The following is an 18,654-nucleotide window of genomic DNA, read 5'->3' as shown; positions in this document are numbered from 1 at the left end:
TTGAATTTACTTACTAGTTTGGCACTATCTAATCTTTAAAAATTTATATGATAGGGAACTATGGTTATCCCTTCTCCCTATCTACTCTCTGGAAGTTCTGATATTTCTGCATCACTCACTGAAGTAATAAAAAACCAAAACCCAGAAGAAATACCACATCCAATAGATGTATGTATAAAAATGTTTTTGTATGCCAATTTTCCTTATCTTCTTTCTTATAATTAGTGTGCTATTATATTTGACCCTAGCACAATGTTTTAATTAGGCTGTCCGTGCATATTTCAATAAACTTGATTTTTTTGACACTTCAAACATAACCTTATGTCACTCATGCCTGCCTATTTTAAATTTATAGCATGTTCCAGCTGTAGAAATTACCATGGTTACTTCTTACACTGATAGTAAGCCAGAGTTGGCACTTAAAAGCACTGTGCTATATTACGTATGTGCATTGACATGGACATCAACATCTCAATAACTCCAACATTATACATTAATATGGGAACCTGAAGAAATGCGACTATGGGACAATCTGTCACTATTGAAGATATTCTTAAGAGATGAAACGTATGTAAAGGTTTTTGTGGCGACATGGTCTATTGGTATTCTTTCTCTGAGTCTTCATGTTAATGCCAAATATGGTTTTATTACGAACACTGTTGAATGGTTGCAGTCTTACTCCTGCTGTACTCTTTAGAAACGGACAGGATATCAGTACTTTGGCTGAACATGATTGATTCAATTAGGAACTGATGAACAGAGAACATGAGAAGTTTCCCTAAAACACTTTTGTCTAAGAGTGGTATCAGGCACTGAGGTGATCTGATCAGAATCTACAATTCTCTGCAGACCAGTTGAAGGTATGTTATTTTGTTCTTAGACTTCTCTTACTGCAGAAGTGACACAAGGTCATTGTCTTCATTAACACACTGGACATGACAGGTGAGGTTTGTGACCGCTTTGCCTTGGTTAAAGCTGTCCCAAGCAAGACTCCATCTCCCACACAGTTCCTTTGTAAGCCACTGTTCGACCACTCCTCCTTCGCAAGGAGCTTTAGAGTTTCTTGGAAATCACTCACAGACTGAGGCCAGAGCCACATGCTGCAGTGCTGAGATCTGTGCTTACCTGCGCTGGTGCCTGCACCGGATGTGAGGTCTCCACCCATCAGACCACCTATGGAGGAAAGAGGAAGATCAAAAGGAGAAAGGCGAAGGGCCAATGGGACAGAGCACAGTGCCTCTCCCGAGAGACTGTCTTAAAACACTCTACCTAAGCCACGAGGGCTGACATTTGTTTTATGGTGACATGCTGTGCTCAAATGTTAAAAATACATTCACTCACTGACATTTTGCGGATTTTTTTTTTTTCTAGGAACGATTACATTAGAAAACTACAGTCTGTGAATAGTCCATGCATTATTATTTTCAAGTCTAGTTTTCTCCTAAAGAGGTACTTCACAGTAAATAAAAAGAAAACCCCACTTCATTTCTAACATATGCCTTGATGCCACATGTCTGATGTCTACTTTCTTTCTAAGTATATTTTATAGGATTAATTTGTGCAATATTAATTGAGTATAAATTTTGTTTTCCAATAAGTTGACTAATATTTCTAGTGGAATTTTACTTCATGACATGATACACAAGCCTTCACTGCTGCAGATTTAAAAACATGCTAAGATTCATTGCTAAAACCGTGGGCTGACAAAGTGGTTCGGCAGGTTATGGCAGTTACCACCAAGCTTGATGGCCTGCGCTCTGTCTCCTGGGCCCCCATACTGGAAGAGAACCAACTTCTGGACATTAGCCTTTTGTCACCCCACTTGGGCAGTGGCACCAGCATGTCCCCTTGGAAATTAACTAAGTAAATAGATAAGTGTGATAACAGCTATGTTTCTTAGTAAAAGTTGTGATCTTTCAGTAATTCAGAATATAATTAGTATTTTTAAATTTTAGAGAACAAGATCTAGAAAAACAGTGGCAGTACCATCTAATTGAGAGTTCTTAGTTCTTTCTAAGTGATACTTCACTGTTATTACTTGGTTCCAAGTTTTGGAATCAGAAAATATGTTTATTATATTTTAAGAAAATTGTTGCTATTTCCTACCAAATATAGTTTTAAAGACAAAGAATCAAATTTAAAACAATAAATGAACATGAGTTATCAAATAGGACATTCAAATACATCTAATCCGAATATGGCCTGAAAAGAATTTATATGGCTATTAAAACTTATATAAAATTTCAATCATATTTTAAAAGAGAGAATGGTACAGTGAAGTCTTTTGTACACACTTTCCTGGTTCAAGATTTAGAAAATCTTCTAGAGGAAAAAATGCTTCCATACATAAGCTGCTCTTAGTACAGTTAAATGTGCCTTAGCTATTGAAAGTACCCTGTGGAGTACTTCCTTCAAACCAGAATGTAAATACACAATGGACTGCTGTATGAGATTAGAAATACAATTATTTTTGATGCTGCTTCTGGAACTATGAAGGAATGGCTTAGTTATATCCAGTACACACTGACTTAGCTTCCACTGTGAGCTTGGCAAATCAAATGGGCATTCTTCCTTTCAAGATTCTTCAAGTCCAGTGGAGAAAAAGACACATATTCAATACAGTACATCATAACATATTTAACTGGATTCACATACTCAGAATGGCTGTTTTTTCTTAGCAATAATTTCATGTCCCTAGGTCATTGTGAATTGAACAGCAGTAAGGATCTTTCATAATGCAGAGGCAAATCTGTGGTGAGTGTATCTGAGTAAGTGACATGCTCTTAACTGTATTTCTGATTCAGCTGTGTTCTTATTTCATACAAGTCATGCTAGTGTATCACACAGTTCCTTTCTACCTTATATTCATTCTTGGATAAATTGTCTCAAAAAAATTGGTCCAAACAATTACGTATAGGGACAGATGTTATCAGAGAACACAGAGAATGGTTTCACGTAAGAGGTGACGCTTCCGTAGGAAGAGAGAAACTGATAATTTATGCAGACGAGACAAGGAACGAAAGTGTGTAGACTAGATATTTGATACACTGTCTGAGAAAGTACGTGGTTAAAATATAGCCACTGGAGAGATATTTGACAGCCAGGAAAGACAAAGTATGGGTTCGGAAAGATTTCGAAAGACACTAAGTTCTTCAGAGAAGAACTTTGACTCTGTCAGAGAGTAGTTAGTAAGGCGTGGATGGTGAGAGATGAAAGCATAGACATGGGAAACCAGAGTGCATCTCCTAGGTAAGAAAGCCTTTGTTAGACGGTTCCTTCCAACAGCTTGTTAACATTACGTCCTTTGAAAGACATACCTGTGTTACCTGCACTCGGAGGTCTGTGTGTTACACCAGGAGACATACTATTCCTCTGCAGAGAAGGGTGAGCCAGTGGCAGAAGGTTGGGGTTTCCCAGTGAGCTGACAGGGTTGCTGTATACCAAACTGTTATGGCTGGACACGGGGATGGAAACCGGCATCTCAAAGTTGGGAGGTGGAACAGCCTGTGGAGCAGAAACGAGGGAAAAGCCACGTAAGTAAGGCAGAAGGACACTGTCGGGGCATCCAAGGGCAGACAGCATGAACGTCTCCGAGAAAAATTCCACATTCCAAACCGTGCAGTGTGTAGATTACCGTCAAGACAGGGGTCTCAAGATGTGCAACCATAAATTGATTTCTTCACTGTGCTTAGAACTCTTTCTTTGCAACTCTTAGAAAAGGCTTCACTTCTTTGTGAAACAAAGCCCCTGTTTCATTAGGCTCCATTGTCTTTGAATTCCATTCTATGAAGTAATAATTATTCATTTGTGATATCTGAATCTGGTGCCAGAAATGACTGTAAGATCAAAGGTACATGACTATGATGACTTCACAGAGAAAAGGGGGGATTAAAATGCAAACCAGATCCTCTGGTTTAATTGCTTATTGAAGCATATTTATTCAGAAGTTTAATGATATAAAATCATCTTCAGGCCTGTGAATAGCACATATAGTTTAATCATTATTTTTAAAAGTCTGTCTTTTAATAGCAACTCAAAAGATAATAGGCATTTTAAGGTACAGGTTTCAGCAGAGTATGTATCACTCACTAGCTCATATTTTAAAGGGATAGCTCAAAAATATGCAAAGCTTCACATTTTGCTGTATAGGTACCACCCCTGCCACATGGCAAGGTCTATATCTCAAATGAGAGAGTTGGCAAATATTTAGGGAGCTGAAGCTGTGCGGATGTCTAATTAGAGTGGTCCAGGTTCCAATTATTGATTTTTTGCTATTATTTTGGCAATTTAAGCAAATTCTGTTTCTGTTTCTGCTACAGGAACTCGTCATAGTTGTAAACACTCTTTTCTTCCCCTTTTGTCAGCATTACAAATGAAAATACTGTTCAAATGCATGCCAGAGGACTAAGGGCATCAAGGCATGCAGCACTTATAATGAAACACTGCACATGTGTGTATCCACACAAAAGGTACATATAACCCCTCTGAGGTTTTCAGTAAGAAGTTGTCCAAGTTTGCATGCATCTTTATTCCTGGTTCAGCTGGTTTGCTATTACTGCTTTGAGTTTTACTAGTTTATTTTTTTCTTTAGGGTTAACATCAACTATCCGTGACTGGTTGATTGGCTGGCTTGCATTGTACTGTGTGTCTGCAGTAATTCTATGTTTATGTTGTTGATACCTATATTGTGTCTCTGTTTATGTTTATGCTCTTATAGTCTTCACTTAGTGTTTTTGTTTTCTTCTGTGTTATAGAAATACTAATACTGATAAAAGAAAATGTATTACAACTTTCTTTCAAATGACCAATTTTTCACTGTTTTGAAGAGTAATAAAAACGCTCAAGTGACATGGTATACATCTGTCCTTTAGGCCATTTGTGGGTTGTACACAAGCTAACAGAAAAATGATTTTTGGATAAACTCTGTGACAGTGGAATATAAATGCATGTAATATATCAAAGCATGGATATACGCCCACATATCTTAAGCCCCGTTAAACAAGAAAGAGTATTAAGATACGCTGTAAGGTAAATGTCTGTAGAGTGGTAAACATATCCCTTTCCTGATGTGCCAAATGAGAATCGAAGTTGCCTATGAAAACAGTACAGTAAGTGCTAAGCAGCCTCAGCCATCAAATCTTTCTCTCTGCCCTGGGCTCCAGATGTATCAGTCAGGCTTTCTGGCCACCAGTGCAGGCCACAGTGCAGCCGCAGCACAGAGTTGAGTAGAGACCAGGGCCCGCCTTGCAGCAGCGTTCTTCTTACTAGTCCACAGCTGTATTGTGGGGGCTGCTTCCGGAAGTCCAGCCTGACACGCCTTTGAGTGGCTCTCTTATCGCACCCCGCTCTAGTGATTTCTTGCTCCTCTTGTGTCATTAGGTCTGCAGATAACAGCAGCTTCTAGGCTCCAAGTCCTAACGTACTTTACTACTCTCTTGTGTTCCTTTTAACTCTGTCTACAACCATAGTTCTTTTAACAGTCTCTCTTCAGCTATACTCTTGAGTTTGGCATCTGTGGATGGCTATGACATTAGATCATGATATCAGCTCTACAGAGTTTGGAGTGGGGGACATTTTGGAATTCTGGGTGGACATGTGAACACCCTCGCTCCCAGCACCATCATGGTGACTCCTGAAGTTGCTTTCTAATGGATTGACCCCCTCTGAGTCTTTCTGCTTTTTACTTTCAACCCACAACAGTCAGGATTCGGATCCTTTAAAGCACACGTTAGACAACAGCATTCCTCTGCTCAAGTCCCCACCAGTGTGCCCATTTTATCTAATGTGAAAGTTCCACTTCCTCCAATGGCCTAGAGATCCTCCAAGTTTTGCCCTTTTCCAACCTCTACTATCTCACGCCTGTCAGCCCACCACTGCTCACATTTCTCATTCTTGACTAAATACCATGATTGACCTGAGTACCACATCCAAATCTCTTCTCAAAACCTGGCTGCCTCCACAATGTCCACCTTGACTATTCTGTTTCATCTGGCATCTTGCTGGCACCTACACCCATCTTTCAATCTCTTTCTCTTCTCTTACAATTAACAACAGTTTTGAGGATGGTTAGAAATGGTCCAGTTCATCAAAGTATTCAAGGTCTGTAACTATAAACAATTCAACATGTACTCTTCTTATTGTATATTTGAACATTTCTCTGTAAAGGAGATTTTTTTGGAATATACTTTATTAATGTAAAAGCACTGGATTACCAGTTCCTACATATTGTCTATTGGTCGGCACTGGGTGTGTAACTTACACACTGAGTCAATTTAACCTGTTAATAGCCCTTCACTGTGCATATTTTTTTCTTTTTCAAAATAATAAGATTGAGAAAATGGCCCAGTGTCATGGAACTAGCGATTTGAATCTGGTTTTGATCCTAGTTCACTATTCAGTACTGATTATTATTTTGGAGCAAATGAAATCTTGTAGTCAGAGATCATACTATTTACACATATTGGGTATTAGTAAACTGCTGTCTGTGGGCCACATGATTAACAAACTAATACAACTAAGGCCTTGGGAAAAATAAAATTTAAAGACTCCCTTCTTCCATATTTACTCAAAAATATGTACTTTAAAACTATTCTTGATTCTAAATGTTTTAATATGTACTTGTTGTTCCTACTTACAGAGATTCCACTTCCATGGGGTCCCTAAGAATCGCTACAGTGCTCAGTCTCTCCTCATATTGAATAGAATATTGACTTTGTCTCACTAGATGGCCACATTCATCTCTCTTTCCCTAAGAGATTATAGGAACATTCACATTACCAGAGGTAATTAATAATTATGCAATGAATTCTGAGGTATCCTACCAACCAGTTCAGTGAAAGCCATTAAACTCCTTTCTCCTTCTGAGCATTACCCTAAAGAATTACTGAGTTTCTAGCATATTGGACCATAACAACTTGAAGAGGATCATTGTAAAACTCATTTGCGATTGGTTGCCTGGTAGTCAGATACATTCCAATATCAGAGCATAGCTAAACAATTTTGAGCTCACAATATACATCAACATCATTGGTGTGCTCTATGGTTTCTTTCTCTGCTTCCAGCCATGTCAGGAACTCTCTCCAGTGATTTGAAAGTAGATTTCAAGCTTAAAATGACCACATTGATATGCTGTTTTAGCCTTTTCCCAAGAAATCTCAGCTGCAGCCCCACTTGTGTGGTGAGTTGCCACTTACACAGGAAGCCATTTAATATCCTTGACCCAAGTTTCCTAATCTGTGAGAAGAGATGGTTGCATAGATAAAGACACTGAGTGTTTCTGAATACTTGGGGAGTAACTCATATGTTTTGAAGAAATTTACCTTATTCTTTTCCTTCTTGACTTTTCAAAATTAGGAACCTTTAAAATATTTATACTAAAACCTTTGGGTTCAAAAACAGAAGTCCCCCAAAGGTAGTTCCATCATGGTAGTATTGAAATGCTTAGGACCCTCAATTCTGGAAAGCAGAGTTGGAGGCCTGTGCTATCTAACTTAGGACCCAAAGAACAGGGAGATGAGCCATTGCTTTAAGCATGGGAAGAATGTACATGTGGCAGCTGGGCACATAACCAAGCCCATCTCTAGGACAGCATTTCAGGTAGTCCTTGTCTTAAGCGATACAGAAAGATGGCTGGGAAGCTTGAGGCCACTGTCTCTGAACAGTGGTCACCGTGCTTGAGGTATGATTTCTTAGTCAGGAGGGCATCTGAACTCCTAATCTCCTCAGACTTTTCACCCAGAAAAGTCCAATTAAAATCAAATCCTGCATCTTTGATACAATACTTATTTCAGTTAATGGGCCTTCCTTTGTTCGTGTGAACAACTAAACCGAATCCTCTGTTTTCTTTGTTGTTTTCCACTAATCAAATTATTAATAAGCTCCAGAGTTCCTTGTAGAGAAAACAACATTATACAAGTCTAATGACTGGTGACCTCTAACTGCCAGTACCCCAGTTTCTTCCTGGCTTCCTAGCAGTTACAGCATACTCCTGTTCACTCCCTGTGTCTCCTCAGGGTGCAGTGTTTCATTACTGAGCATCTGTCCTCACTTTCCCTGTATTCAGTACTTACACAATTAAGTATGGTGATTGCGTGGTTACCCAGCCTAACTTCACTCTGCTCGCTTCACACCTTGAACACCCGGGGTGTTCCTCCACTCTGCTATGACGTCAGCATCTATGTTAGTTTCCACCCACCACCTCTTTCTCAAGCTTTACCAACTTATCCCCACCAGACCTAAGTGTTCAATCTTTTCCTTTTTCCCAGCATTCTTACTTTGTATATAAATCATTCCAACTGATTTTCACATAAAGTCTATTGCCGATTCTAAGTACAACATCATGTCTGTCCATTCACAGCCCATCATTTTGAAGGAAATATGGATATTTCTTTCCATTTTTCTCTCTTCTCATTTCCTCTAAAGCAATTTTACTGCTACTGTCACCCATGCAACCCTCTTACTAATCCCTGGTTCCTCTAATGGAGCTGTTTTTGCTTGCCATGATTCCCTGCATGAGCTGTAGCAAACCCAGCAGGAGGAAACACTGGTCGACAAGATTCCAAATCACCCATGAATTATTTCATGTAATTGAGGAATATGGGCATAAATTATATTACTCCAACAGGTGACTTCACTATTAAATTTTCTATTTTAAAAAGGAAATGCTTCACACTGGTTCTTTGAAATAGAAAAACAGTCTTGTAATGTTTTTAAAGAGTTCAAGACACTCTCCGCACACAAAGGGCAGCGTGTCCTTGCCCTGCCATAAATGTTTTAGCAGCTGTGGAAATGTCCAACAAAATGGACTTGCAGCAACTGAGAGCAATGTGTGCAAGCTGGGCTTCTCACTGTGGACACTGAGACACTCAGAAGATTCTGTGGCATGGCCAGAGGCCCCATGGCTCCTCTTCGGTGCTCTGCCCATAGGCTCTCATGTGCTTTTCACCTCCTGCAACACATCCTGGTACCTCTTCAAAAATCTTGTGTCTTGATTTTGGACTTTTCACAAGACAGGGTGAAATATCTTGGGGAAATCTAGGTGAATATCACATCTTTCCCTTCAAAATGTGGGGCAACTGATCCATGAATACCCTCTGATACTTTGGGGGTTCAAATTTTCTCCAAATTCAGGCTCATCTTTGCTGAACGTTACCAGCAATATGGGAGTATTTGTCTTTTGCTGATCTGGGCAGAGTATTCCTTTGACTGAGGCATTGCCTCATAGCCTTACATTTAAACCTTTGTGCGTATAGCTTTCAACAGACTTTTCTATAGATAGCAAGAGAAACCCAAGCTCTAAGGTCTAGATGTTGACCCAAAGGAGCTGTTTATTTCTCTTTTCTGGGTAAAGTACATTTTGATGGACACTTTATCATTTAAGAATTTTGCATCCAGTTAAGCAGGCATATATGGATTTCTTCAATAGGTAAAACACTGTGAACATGTTTGGAATACTGAAAGGTAACAAGACCTTTTTTGATTAGAAGGGTACATGGGAACCTTTTGAGGAAGGAAAGGGATGGGAGAAATGATATAATTATATTATAATCTCAAAGAAAGATTTAAAATAGGAAACTTTTTAAAAAGCTGTACTGCTGACACTATTTCATTTAGCAAAAAGAAAAAGTAAGCAGTTATGAAGACAGTTTCTAATAAGCACAATTTGGCAAATAAATATTAAAGGGTTCATTTCAGCCTGTAAAGGCTGAGTGTATGCTGTCTGTGGTAATGCATCGATTTACTTTGTGAGTGCAGTGTGGATACCGTTTACAGCTTTTCACCTCCAATATCTACATATATAACAAACAAAGCCCATTTTCACTGCAGATTTATTTTTAATACACAGGTTTGAGCTGCTTTGCTAACTTATCAAAAATGTACTTTTCTGAAAAGAAAACTATTTATTTACTGAGAAGTTTATGTACAAATTAGATTCCGGTACTAATATTATTCATAGCATGTGAGCCTTGAGTGTAATCCTGTTATGCTACAGAATTAACAATGCTTGAGGGATGACCAAGTCCAACAATCAGGTAGCCATTTTGCCCTACACATCTGAACAAACGAAATAACACATGCACAGTTATTTGTCTTAACTATCTGGCAAGGCATTGATTGTTAGAAAATTTCTGAATTGGTTAAGACAAAATTTAGCCAAAAGTTAAAGCATGGAACATGTTGGTGTAGGCAAAGCAGATAATATTCTGATAAAAGCTTTGAAATCACCCAGACGTTGGAGTCTTACCGTTAGGTTTCATGCAGTCTGTTCCCTGCGGCGCGTTAGCTTTAGCCCTTCAGTGCTGATGTCGAGTTTCATGTGTATGGGGAGGGGCTGATACGTCTGTCATTCAGAAACCAGCCTTTACTGGTCATGGCTGTTAGTGGACATGCGGGAAAGATAGCTCCACTCATGTCTCTGCTCTCTGCACAGGAACCTTGTGTAGAAAGCCATTCTCGAGTGGTTTTACTGTACTGTGATCTGTGAAATGACTTCCTGGCGCAAAGGCTGTGTAAATTCGGGGCATGCCACATAGAGTTTTCTCCTTTTCCTGTGAGCTCTTCTACCTCAGAATGAACTTCTCCATGGCAACTCTTTGAGATTATGTAATTTCAGTATCCCAGAGGGGTTGCTTTCTAAATGCACGGCCTGTGGGATGAGATGGCTATTTTATCTGTCTGACTTTGCAATGCTTCTTAGAGCAAGCCATCACCGAGAGAGGGTTAAGGTATGTTACTGTAGCAGTTACCAGCAGATCAGCCATCTACCTTTGGTACTTACAGGAATTTTATGACTCTTGATCATATTATCAAATTCTTCATTAATTTTTTTGTATTTTTCTTCAGTGCGTGGGGTGAGTGCATAAGAGGAGTCAGGATCAGGGCTTTCACAGCCTTTGTTTTCTTTCTTGTTCAATGCCTGCCAGGTTCAGAGAAATATCAAGAGTAAAAAAAAAATGAAGGGTGTTTTGAGTACTTACACACAATCTTTGCCTGCTGATCATTAGATCAATATCTTCGTTAATTTTTCTGTACTTGTCCTCAGACTCAGGGCTGTGACCTACTGAATCGTCCGCATCGGGATCTGGGCTGTCACAGCCATTAAGGCCCTTCTTTCTCAATGTCTGAAATACATAATGTGGAAAGTTCAAACCTAGACAAAGGCTGCAAGAGACATTTAGGGGTGTCATAGAAAGTAAAGCTGTCCAGCATTTCAGATTATTATATATGTTAGACTATGAAAAGAAATCACAAGGAGAGACTGAGCCATTTCAACAGAGTGCTCATCAATAGTTTAAAAAAGGAACAGGAGCTCTCTTGGTGCAGCTAAATTCAGTCAATGAACAAAGATGAAATCTCTTGATAGGGAATTCAGACAGAAATATATAATGAAAAACAATTACAACTCAACACAATGTGCGAAGTGCAATGCAATACAATACTCTTTTCCCACAGAAATATAAGCAGTCAGGATGTTGCACAATGAATTCAGAATTTGAGATGAAAAAAGCAGAAATGTTGCAAACATTGTCTTTGGATTTAGCATAGTGGTTGGCATTACTGTTCCATTCCACTCTTGGCACTTGACGGCAAAGGGGCATCAGAGAAGCCAGCTAATCACCAAACACTTACGAGGAAGAAGCTCATTTGGAAGAATTATTTTTTGCTTGTTAGAGTTCTGTGCAAGTGAGATTCTGTATTGAAACTTCCAGTATTGAGAAATTATCTTCTTAAACGAGCTAGAGGCTACACTGGGATGGCTGAGCTTAGGGCTTCATTATCCTGAGCTCAGTAAGGAAGACAGCACTGTACATAGTCAACCAAGTCAGTAGTTATCAAACAGCAGAAATGCCTGGTTTCAGCCAAATAGGGATCAGCCTGAGACTCTTCTGACACTCGAGAGTGAAGTCAGTGGCTTAGCGCCAGCCTCCTGTCTCCTGACATAGTCTGCTCTAGTTTCAGCTGTCACTAAGGAATAAATACTAATAAAACAGTGTGACTGTTTGGAAAAGTATGAGTCAGGAGTCCTGAATTTTATTCTTTGTAAAAAAAAAAACATGTACAGTCCAGTGGACAGAAATAATGTTGTGGTTTTGAAGATTATAAAACTTTTAATTAATCATACAACTTGACATGCTAATAATTGAGTCTCACACACTATTTATTTTTCCTGGTATCACCAGGGTTGGTTACAAAGAGATGCACAGTTATCTGTTTCTCACTAATGGGAAGTTCTGAAGTGCTGGTCCATGTTAAATACAGAACTCAGATATAAATAAAGCCAAAACTGAAGCACCCAGTCAAGGGTCTGAAAGCTGAGATAACACTCCACCCTTAACTCATGCATTTGAGGAAAACAAAATGATGTCATTTCCAAGGAAATATCCAGCTTTGATTCTTATCAGTGTGCAACAAACATAATGTTACTTAAAATTACTTTCTGAGGCATTGAAGGCTTGTACTTAAAATCAAACTGAGAGCAATCATTTCTCATATAGCTAGGATCTAATGCAGCTCTGTAAATATTTATTAATGTTATAGTGGTATAATATAGCAAACATATGGTTACAGTTTATTATGTGATAAGATGTTTGAATATTAAAATGAATATTTTGACACAAGATGGTAAAATATACATTTGTAATCTGGGGGAATTTTCAATTGGTGGGACCACCTGTCCCCTCTCATGAGTCTATACAACCCTAGATTTTGGTCTGGAACCAGTACTCATCGAGAATCCCCATAATCACACTAGAAAGGCCATCCCAAAACACTAGGATGATAATTCCATTTACTAACTTCTTACATTTCAAACTCTTTTGTTAGTATTATCTCAACCATACAAATGTTCTACTTGTGTTATTAGCATGTGTTTTTGCTTTGGCCTCTATAGATTCTTGAGCTTTTATGGAAAATGAGTGTCTTGCATTACAGTCCATATGTGTGTGCCTCAGTGTGCCTCGGTGGGTGTGCCTGTGTGTGTGTGTGGGGGGGGAGAGAGAGAGACAGAGAGAGAGACAGAGAGAGAGAGAGAGAGAGAGAGAGAGAGAGACAGAGAGAGAGACAGAGAGAGAGGGAGGGAGGGAGGGAGGGAGGGAGGGAGGGAGAGAGAGAGAGAGAGGGAGAGGGAGAGAGAGAGAGAGAGAGAGAGAGAGAGAGAGAGAGAGAGAGAGAGAGACTTAGAGGGCTAGAGAAAGGTCTCATTGCCACATAAGCATTAGGATATAGTTCTTCTAACCCAGACCAATGTAAAGAGCTGAGCTTGATGGTGTGTGCCTGCAACTCCTCACCCCGGGGTAGATCCCTGGAGTTAACTGGCCAGCTAGTCTATCTGAATAAGTAAGCTTCAGCCTCAGTGAGAGACCCTTCCTCAAGAATTAAATGTGGGGCATGGTCTAGAAAGGATATCTGATATCGATCTGTGGCCTTTACACACTCATGCACACACATGCATTCACATTCACATGCACACCTTCACATACTAACAAGCATTTAACATCAAACACACAAAACACATAGAACATACATAACAACTTGCATACATGGTTTTAAAAAGGAATTCACTTATAATAGAGAAAAGTAGGTAAGATCAAGAAAATATCTAGTAGCTTTCAAAAGTTACTTATTTATACTTCTATCAGGCACATTAAGATAGTCTTATCAACACCTTTAGCTTAAAGCCTAATATGATGTTAATTTAGAGTCTTACTAGACAGTGGATTTTTTTCAATGTGTGTTTTACCCAATAAATCTTATTGTAAAAAGTACCGTTGTTTTGATATGTAGATTTCTAACAACAGAACGCAGGGGTTAGAAGAGGCCTATCAACTGTCATTACAATCCATCTGGCATGTACATGTGTGCTAAATATTCTCCCAAAGCTTTTGGGTGGGTAGACACTGTGGCTTATAAAAATTCAAATACTGCTTATATTTCATTGAAATACCTCTACAAATGTTAACTCATTCTATCTCAAAAGTGTTTCATGAAGTTAGGAAACCTTATGGCAGATCTCCAACCAGTACTGCTAACCAGGAAAGCTGGAGTTTTGGTCACTGCCTGGGGACAAAGAGGAGTGGCTGACATTTCCCTGTTGAAGTTTTTGCTTTTCAGAAATGAGGAACACAGACTTTATCTCTTTGATTCAAATTCAACTGCAGCAGTCAACTCAACAATAGTATAAATTAAGATGAAAATTTAATGAATTAGGTTTGGGGAAAAATTGAAGGATGAAAAATGTGAATAAACACTAATACTTCCTAGACATTAATTTCTTTGGGACAGGATTTCATGTAGTCCATGCTGACACTGAATTTGCTATATAGTTGAAATGAACTTGAATTTCTGATTCTTCTGCCTCTACCTTCCAAGTGCTGGATTACACACACGAATGATCACTTTTGGTTTGTACTATGCTGTGGATCAAACACAGAGATTTGTCCCTGCGAGGCAAGTACTCACTCTACCAAGGAAGCAATGCTCTAGTCCTTTGACACCAAATTTCAGTGAAGAGTTGAGGGGTCTGTTGGTCAACAAAACACTTCATTAGTGGATTAAGAAACCAAAAAAAAAAAAAAAATTCACTAGTCACTCTGTACCTGAAGCTTGATGTGAATAATTAAAAGCAAACAAAGCTGGTAGAATGGAAATGTAATGAGCTGGGGAAAATCAGCAGCCGATTTTCTCCAAATAAATTCTTCTTGTGTCTGATGACATTATCTTGTTATAAATACGACTGGTATGGAAGTAATGACTTAAGCTAAATTGTGTTATTAAAAAAAAAAAGCTTTTTGAGACCTGGAAACACAAAATCTGTGAGTAAATTAATATCGAGCTCTGAATGCCCATAATCACATAACCAGAACACTGGAAAAATTGTTCAAAAATATTATCCTCAGCTGAGTGCTTGCATAACATATTTCTGCCAAGAACAAATGATTATGGTGGAATTACAAAGCTTGGAAAATGGAAGTGGTGGCACACACTTGAATACCATAGTGTGAATGCAGAACCAGAGGAACAGTTTTATCTTTAGTATATTAAAATCTACAGCTGTTTGATGATGACAAAGGAACTACTGTCAGCCTCAGCCAAGTCTGACTATTCACAGTAATGAATAGTCAATATGAACTAAAGGGCTTACTAAATGGTTTCGAAGTGTATTCCTTTAGGACTTTTCTAGCAAAATCAAACTCTGCTGTTGGCCTTGAAAGTGTCTCTGATCTTTTTATAAGTGTGTCTGGACAGGTAATGTAGGCACTCCGACAGCCATTTTTTCATGGAGATAGAAGTCCTATAGATGGGATGTATGATGATGACCCTCAGATGGTATTTTGAAGCAATCTTTTCCTGAATGCCAAGAAAAGGAAAGGTATCTACTGAAACCACCAACTTTTCTCACTACATCTAAAGAGACTCCACTCCCAGAGAACTCTGCAAATCTTCAGTGAGCCTGAAGCCAGCTTGCCGAAGAGTGACACTTTTGGGCTAGATCAATTGACTGCAGAGGCTTCTGGGGTATATTCACAAAGTAGTTAGTGATTGTCACACTGTGAGCAGAGAGCAGCCGCTCTGAGAGAAGTAATTAGACTGACAGAAGATGACATACCCCAAACAATAAATGGGAGAAGTCCAGGCAGGTAATCTAACAATCATGTGGCATCTCTACTCCCAGACATGTGGACATATGGACCTGCATTATTACATTTGTTCACCAGGAAAACCTGAAATGTGTATAAACCGATGATGATAGATGGCAGGTGCTTCAACAATTCTAATGAAATAGATGTAGGGTAACAGATTCCAATTCATTACTGAAAGGAATATAAATGAAAAAGAATACCACATGGAGCCTTATTTCTTGTCTTATGCATTATGTTATCAACTAGACAGTCTCTTTCCTATGCAATGATTTAAACTGACTTCCTTTTTAGCTATGTATTGTCTTAATTCTTAGTTTTCTTTTAAAAATAATCTCTTCTTAGTACAAAAGAGGTACCTAAATTATTGGTCTTTTTCAAGTCTATGAAACTATATATCTCATCTTAAGGCGATTTAAATAAAATTCAACAATTTTTCAAAAACTACCATCTCATATTAAAAGCTCAAACCAGCCAATTTCTCTCTGTCTGTAGTTTCAGTTCTGAATAATGTATGTTTTCATTGTCTTCTAATTTTTTATCTGCGCCTAACTATACAGCTGAAATTTAAAACTCTTTTGTGAAAACCCCCAAATTACTCTCATTAACCTTTGTTAAAATCCAAATAATCACACTTTCTTACATAATGGGTGCTTCCCTGACTCTAGGGTGTTCATGTGTCGAGAACATATGCAGGAATTATTACTGTTAGTTGCATGGATGTTGCGTTCACACCAAAACCAAGGAAGAAAGGCCATTGACTTAGGAGAGGGAGTTTTCTTTCTTCTGATTTTACGTCTTCTGGGCCTGACTTCAGTAGCTGACAAGGAAAAGCTCAGCAGGCTTCGGCAGAGGAAGTCATGTAGGTATAGCAGTGTGAATGAAATGGATGCTGTGTACGTGGACTCCCAGCACCAGCTCAGGACACTTTGCTATCTGGGAGTGGCCACCCTAAGATGCTTCTTGGGATCTATAATTAGTCTATACACTCAAAGTAAAAAGCTCTAAGTGGAGCTGTATATTTTATTTTATGATTTCTAACAGAGCTCTTGGGCAAGGGAAGATGAAATGTCAAGAAATTTCTCTTTAAGTTTTAATAATCAAAACTATAAGCATTGTCTGTACCAAATTTACATATACCACAATTTTCTTTTGTTCTAATTCCAGAAATGAAAAAGATACGTCAATATACTGTGAATTTAGTACAATCAGTGCTTTAGTTTTAATTAGACAAGTGAATCATATGGATGAAAAAATTAACTTGAAACAAATTATCTATTTGTGGTGAAAATTTGAAAAAGTTGAAAATATAAAACTATCATACTGTTTACCTCTAGATTAAGATTAACTCTAAGCATATCTTTTCTTCTACTGGTGAAAGATGTGTATATGTGTACGTGTGTACGTGTGTGTGTGTGTGTGTGTGTGTGTGTGTGTAAGGAAGTAAAAATTTCAGTGTTTTTTGTTTAAGATTTTATTTTTTCTGTTAGTTTAATTTTTAAGTAAATTTTTAATTAAAACAGAATTACACTTTACCCCTTTTTCCTTCCCCCTGTTTCTCAGGTAGCCTCCCTCCAATTCTTCCCATGCACCCCTTTCAAGTTGATGGCTTTTTTCCTTTGGTTATTTTTACACACACACACACACACACACACACACACACACACACATGCACGCATGCACGCACACACAATTTCAAAGGAAATTATGCTACTTGGGCTGACAATGCTCTTCATAAGAATCATAGACTAGCTGGGTGTTGGTGGCAGTACACACCTTTAATGCCAGCACTTGGGAGGCAGAGGCAGGCAGATCTCTGTGAGTTGGAGGCCGGCCTGGTCTACAGAGTGAGATCCAGGAAAGGCACCAAAACTACACAGAAAAAAAAAAAAAGAACCATAGACTAACAAAACCCCCAGTACCATGCATGAGAAACTTCCTTTCATATGGTTGGTCAAGGTAGTCCATTATAGACTATTGATATAGTCCTTGGTTGCCTCCCATAGATTGAAAGTAAGCCCCTATTACTAAAGATACCACACACTTAGGACAAATGTTTCAGGTAATTCAAGGTAGATCTAACCTGGAAGCCTGTGGTTTAACTTGTGTGGTTTCAGAAAATACTGTGTGAGCTGCCAACCGAGGAAGCATTAATAGTCCTAGATAGCCACAACACCCATGACAATGACCACTCTTCCAAGATATGCACAAAGGTACAACAAATGGCACTTATGTGCTTGCTGTGGGGATAATACTGTTTTTAATCTAAGAAACAAAACTTGTCTGAAGATCTGAGGACAGTGCCAGCCACAGAGTTAGCCACAGAAGCCAGGCAGCACTTGGGATCACACACCTTCAATTCTAGCACTAGGAAGGTTGAAGCAGGAAGTGATATGATGGGGCAGAGAAAGGAATATAAGTGGGAGGAGACAGGAATTCACGCTCTTCCAGGCTCTGTCAGGCTGAGGAGTTGTTGAGGTAAGAGGTGGTGGCTGTGGCTTACTCTGCTTCTCTGATCTTTCAGGTTTCACCCTGATATCTCCAGGTTTTCATTATAAGACCAATTAGGATTCATGCAACAGTTTGTGGTAACCAACAACTGTCTCTTAAGGTCTATTCAACAGGAGGAAAGTCATTCCTGGTAGTAGAAACCTAGCCAAGTTCCAGGAGCTAGTGGACTAGTGCAGTCATGGATTTGGTAAACAATCTACTAACAACACTTTGCTAGAGCAGCATAATTCCTTCCTTTATACCTACAGGTAAGTGTAGCTACCACCCCTCATCAAAGATGCTTCTCTTAATCAAAACACTGAGTTGTGGGACTTAGTCCCACTGGATAATTTACAAAACATCTTCATATAAGACTCAGAGAACATTTAAGAAGAGAGGACAAGAAGATTATAACAGACAGAGGATCAAGGAGTTTGCTATGAGATTGTGACTTCTAGAAATATCAGAAGCTACACTTGCAAAGTCTCACCAACATGACTGCCTCAACATGAGCTGAACGAGGACAACA

The 18,654-nt window shown here is 38.8% G+C and overlaps 1 protein-coding gene across 6 annotated transcripts in view; it reads right to left on the bottom strand.

Moving 5' to 3' along the window:
- The window catches only part of Mef2c (myocyte enhancer factor 2C), a 164,606-nt gene that overhangs the window by 29,818 nt on the left and 116,134 nt on the right, over positions 1–18,654 (bottom strand). For all 6 annotated transcript variants that reach the window (XM_036206943.1, XM_036206945.1, XM_036206942.1 and 3 more), the window contains 3 exons: positions 10,977–11,120; positions 3,318–3,504; positions 1,126–1,173 (listed from right to left, as the gene is read on the bottom strand). In XM_036206943.1, the coding sequence (XP_036062836.1) occupies positions 1,126–1,173; positions 3,318–3,504; positions 10,977–11,120 (379 nt within the window). The remainder of the gene's footprint in view (positions 1–1,125; positions 1,174–3,317; positions 3,505–10,976; positions 11,121–18,654) is intronic.

This window comes from Onychomys torridus, chromosome 15 (assembly GCF_903995425.1).
Source record: "Onychomys torridus chromosome 15, mOncTor1.1, whole genome shotgun sequence".
In the NCBI taxonomy this organism is placed as follows: Eukaryota; Metazoa; Chordata; class Mammalia; order Rodentia; family Cricetidae; genus Onychomys; species Onychomys torridus.
This window is presented reverse-complemented; position numbering and strand designations above follow the sequence as displayed.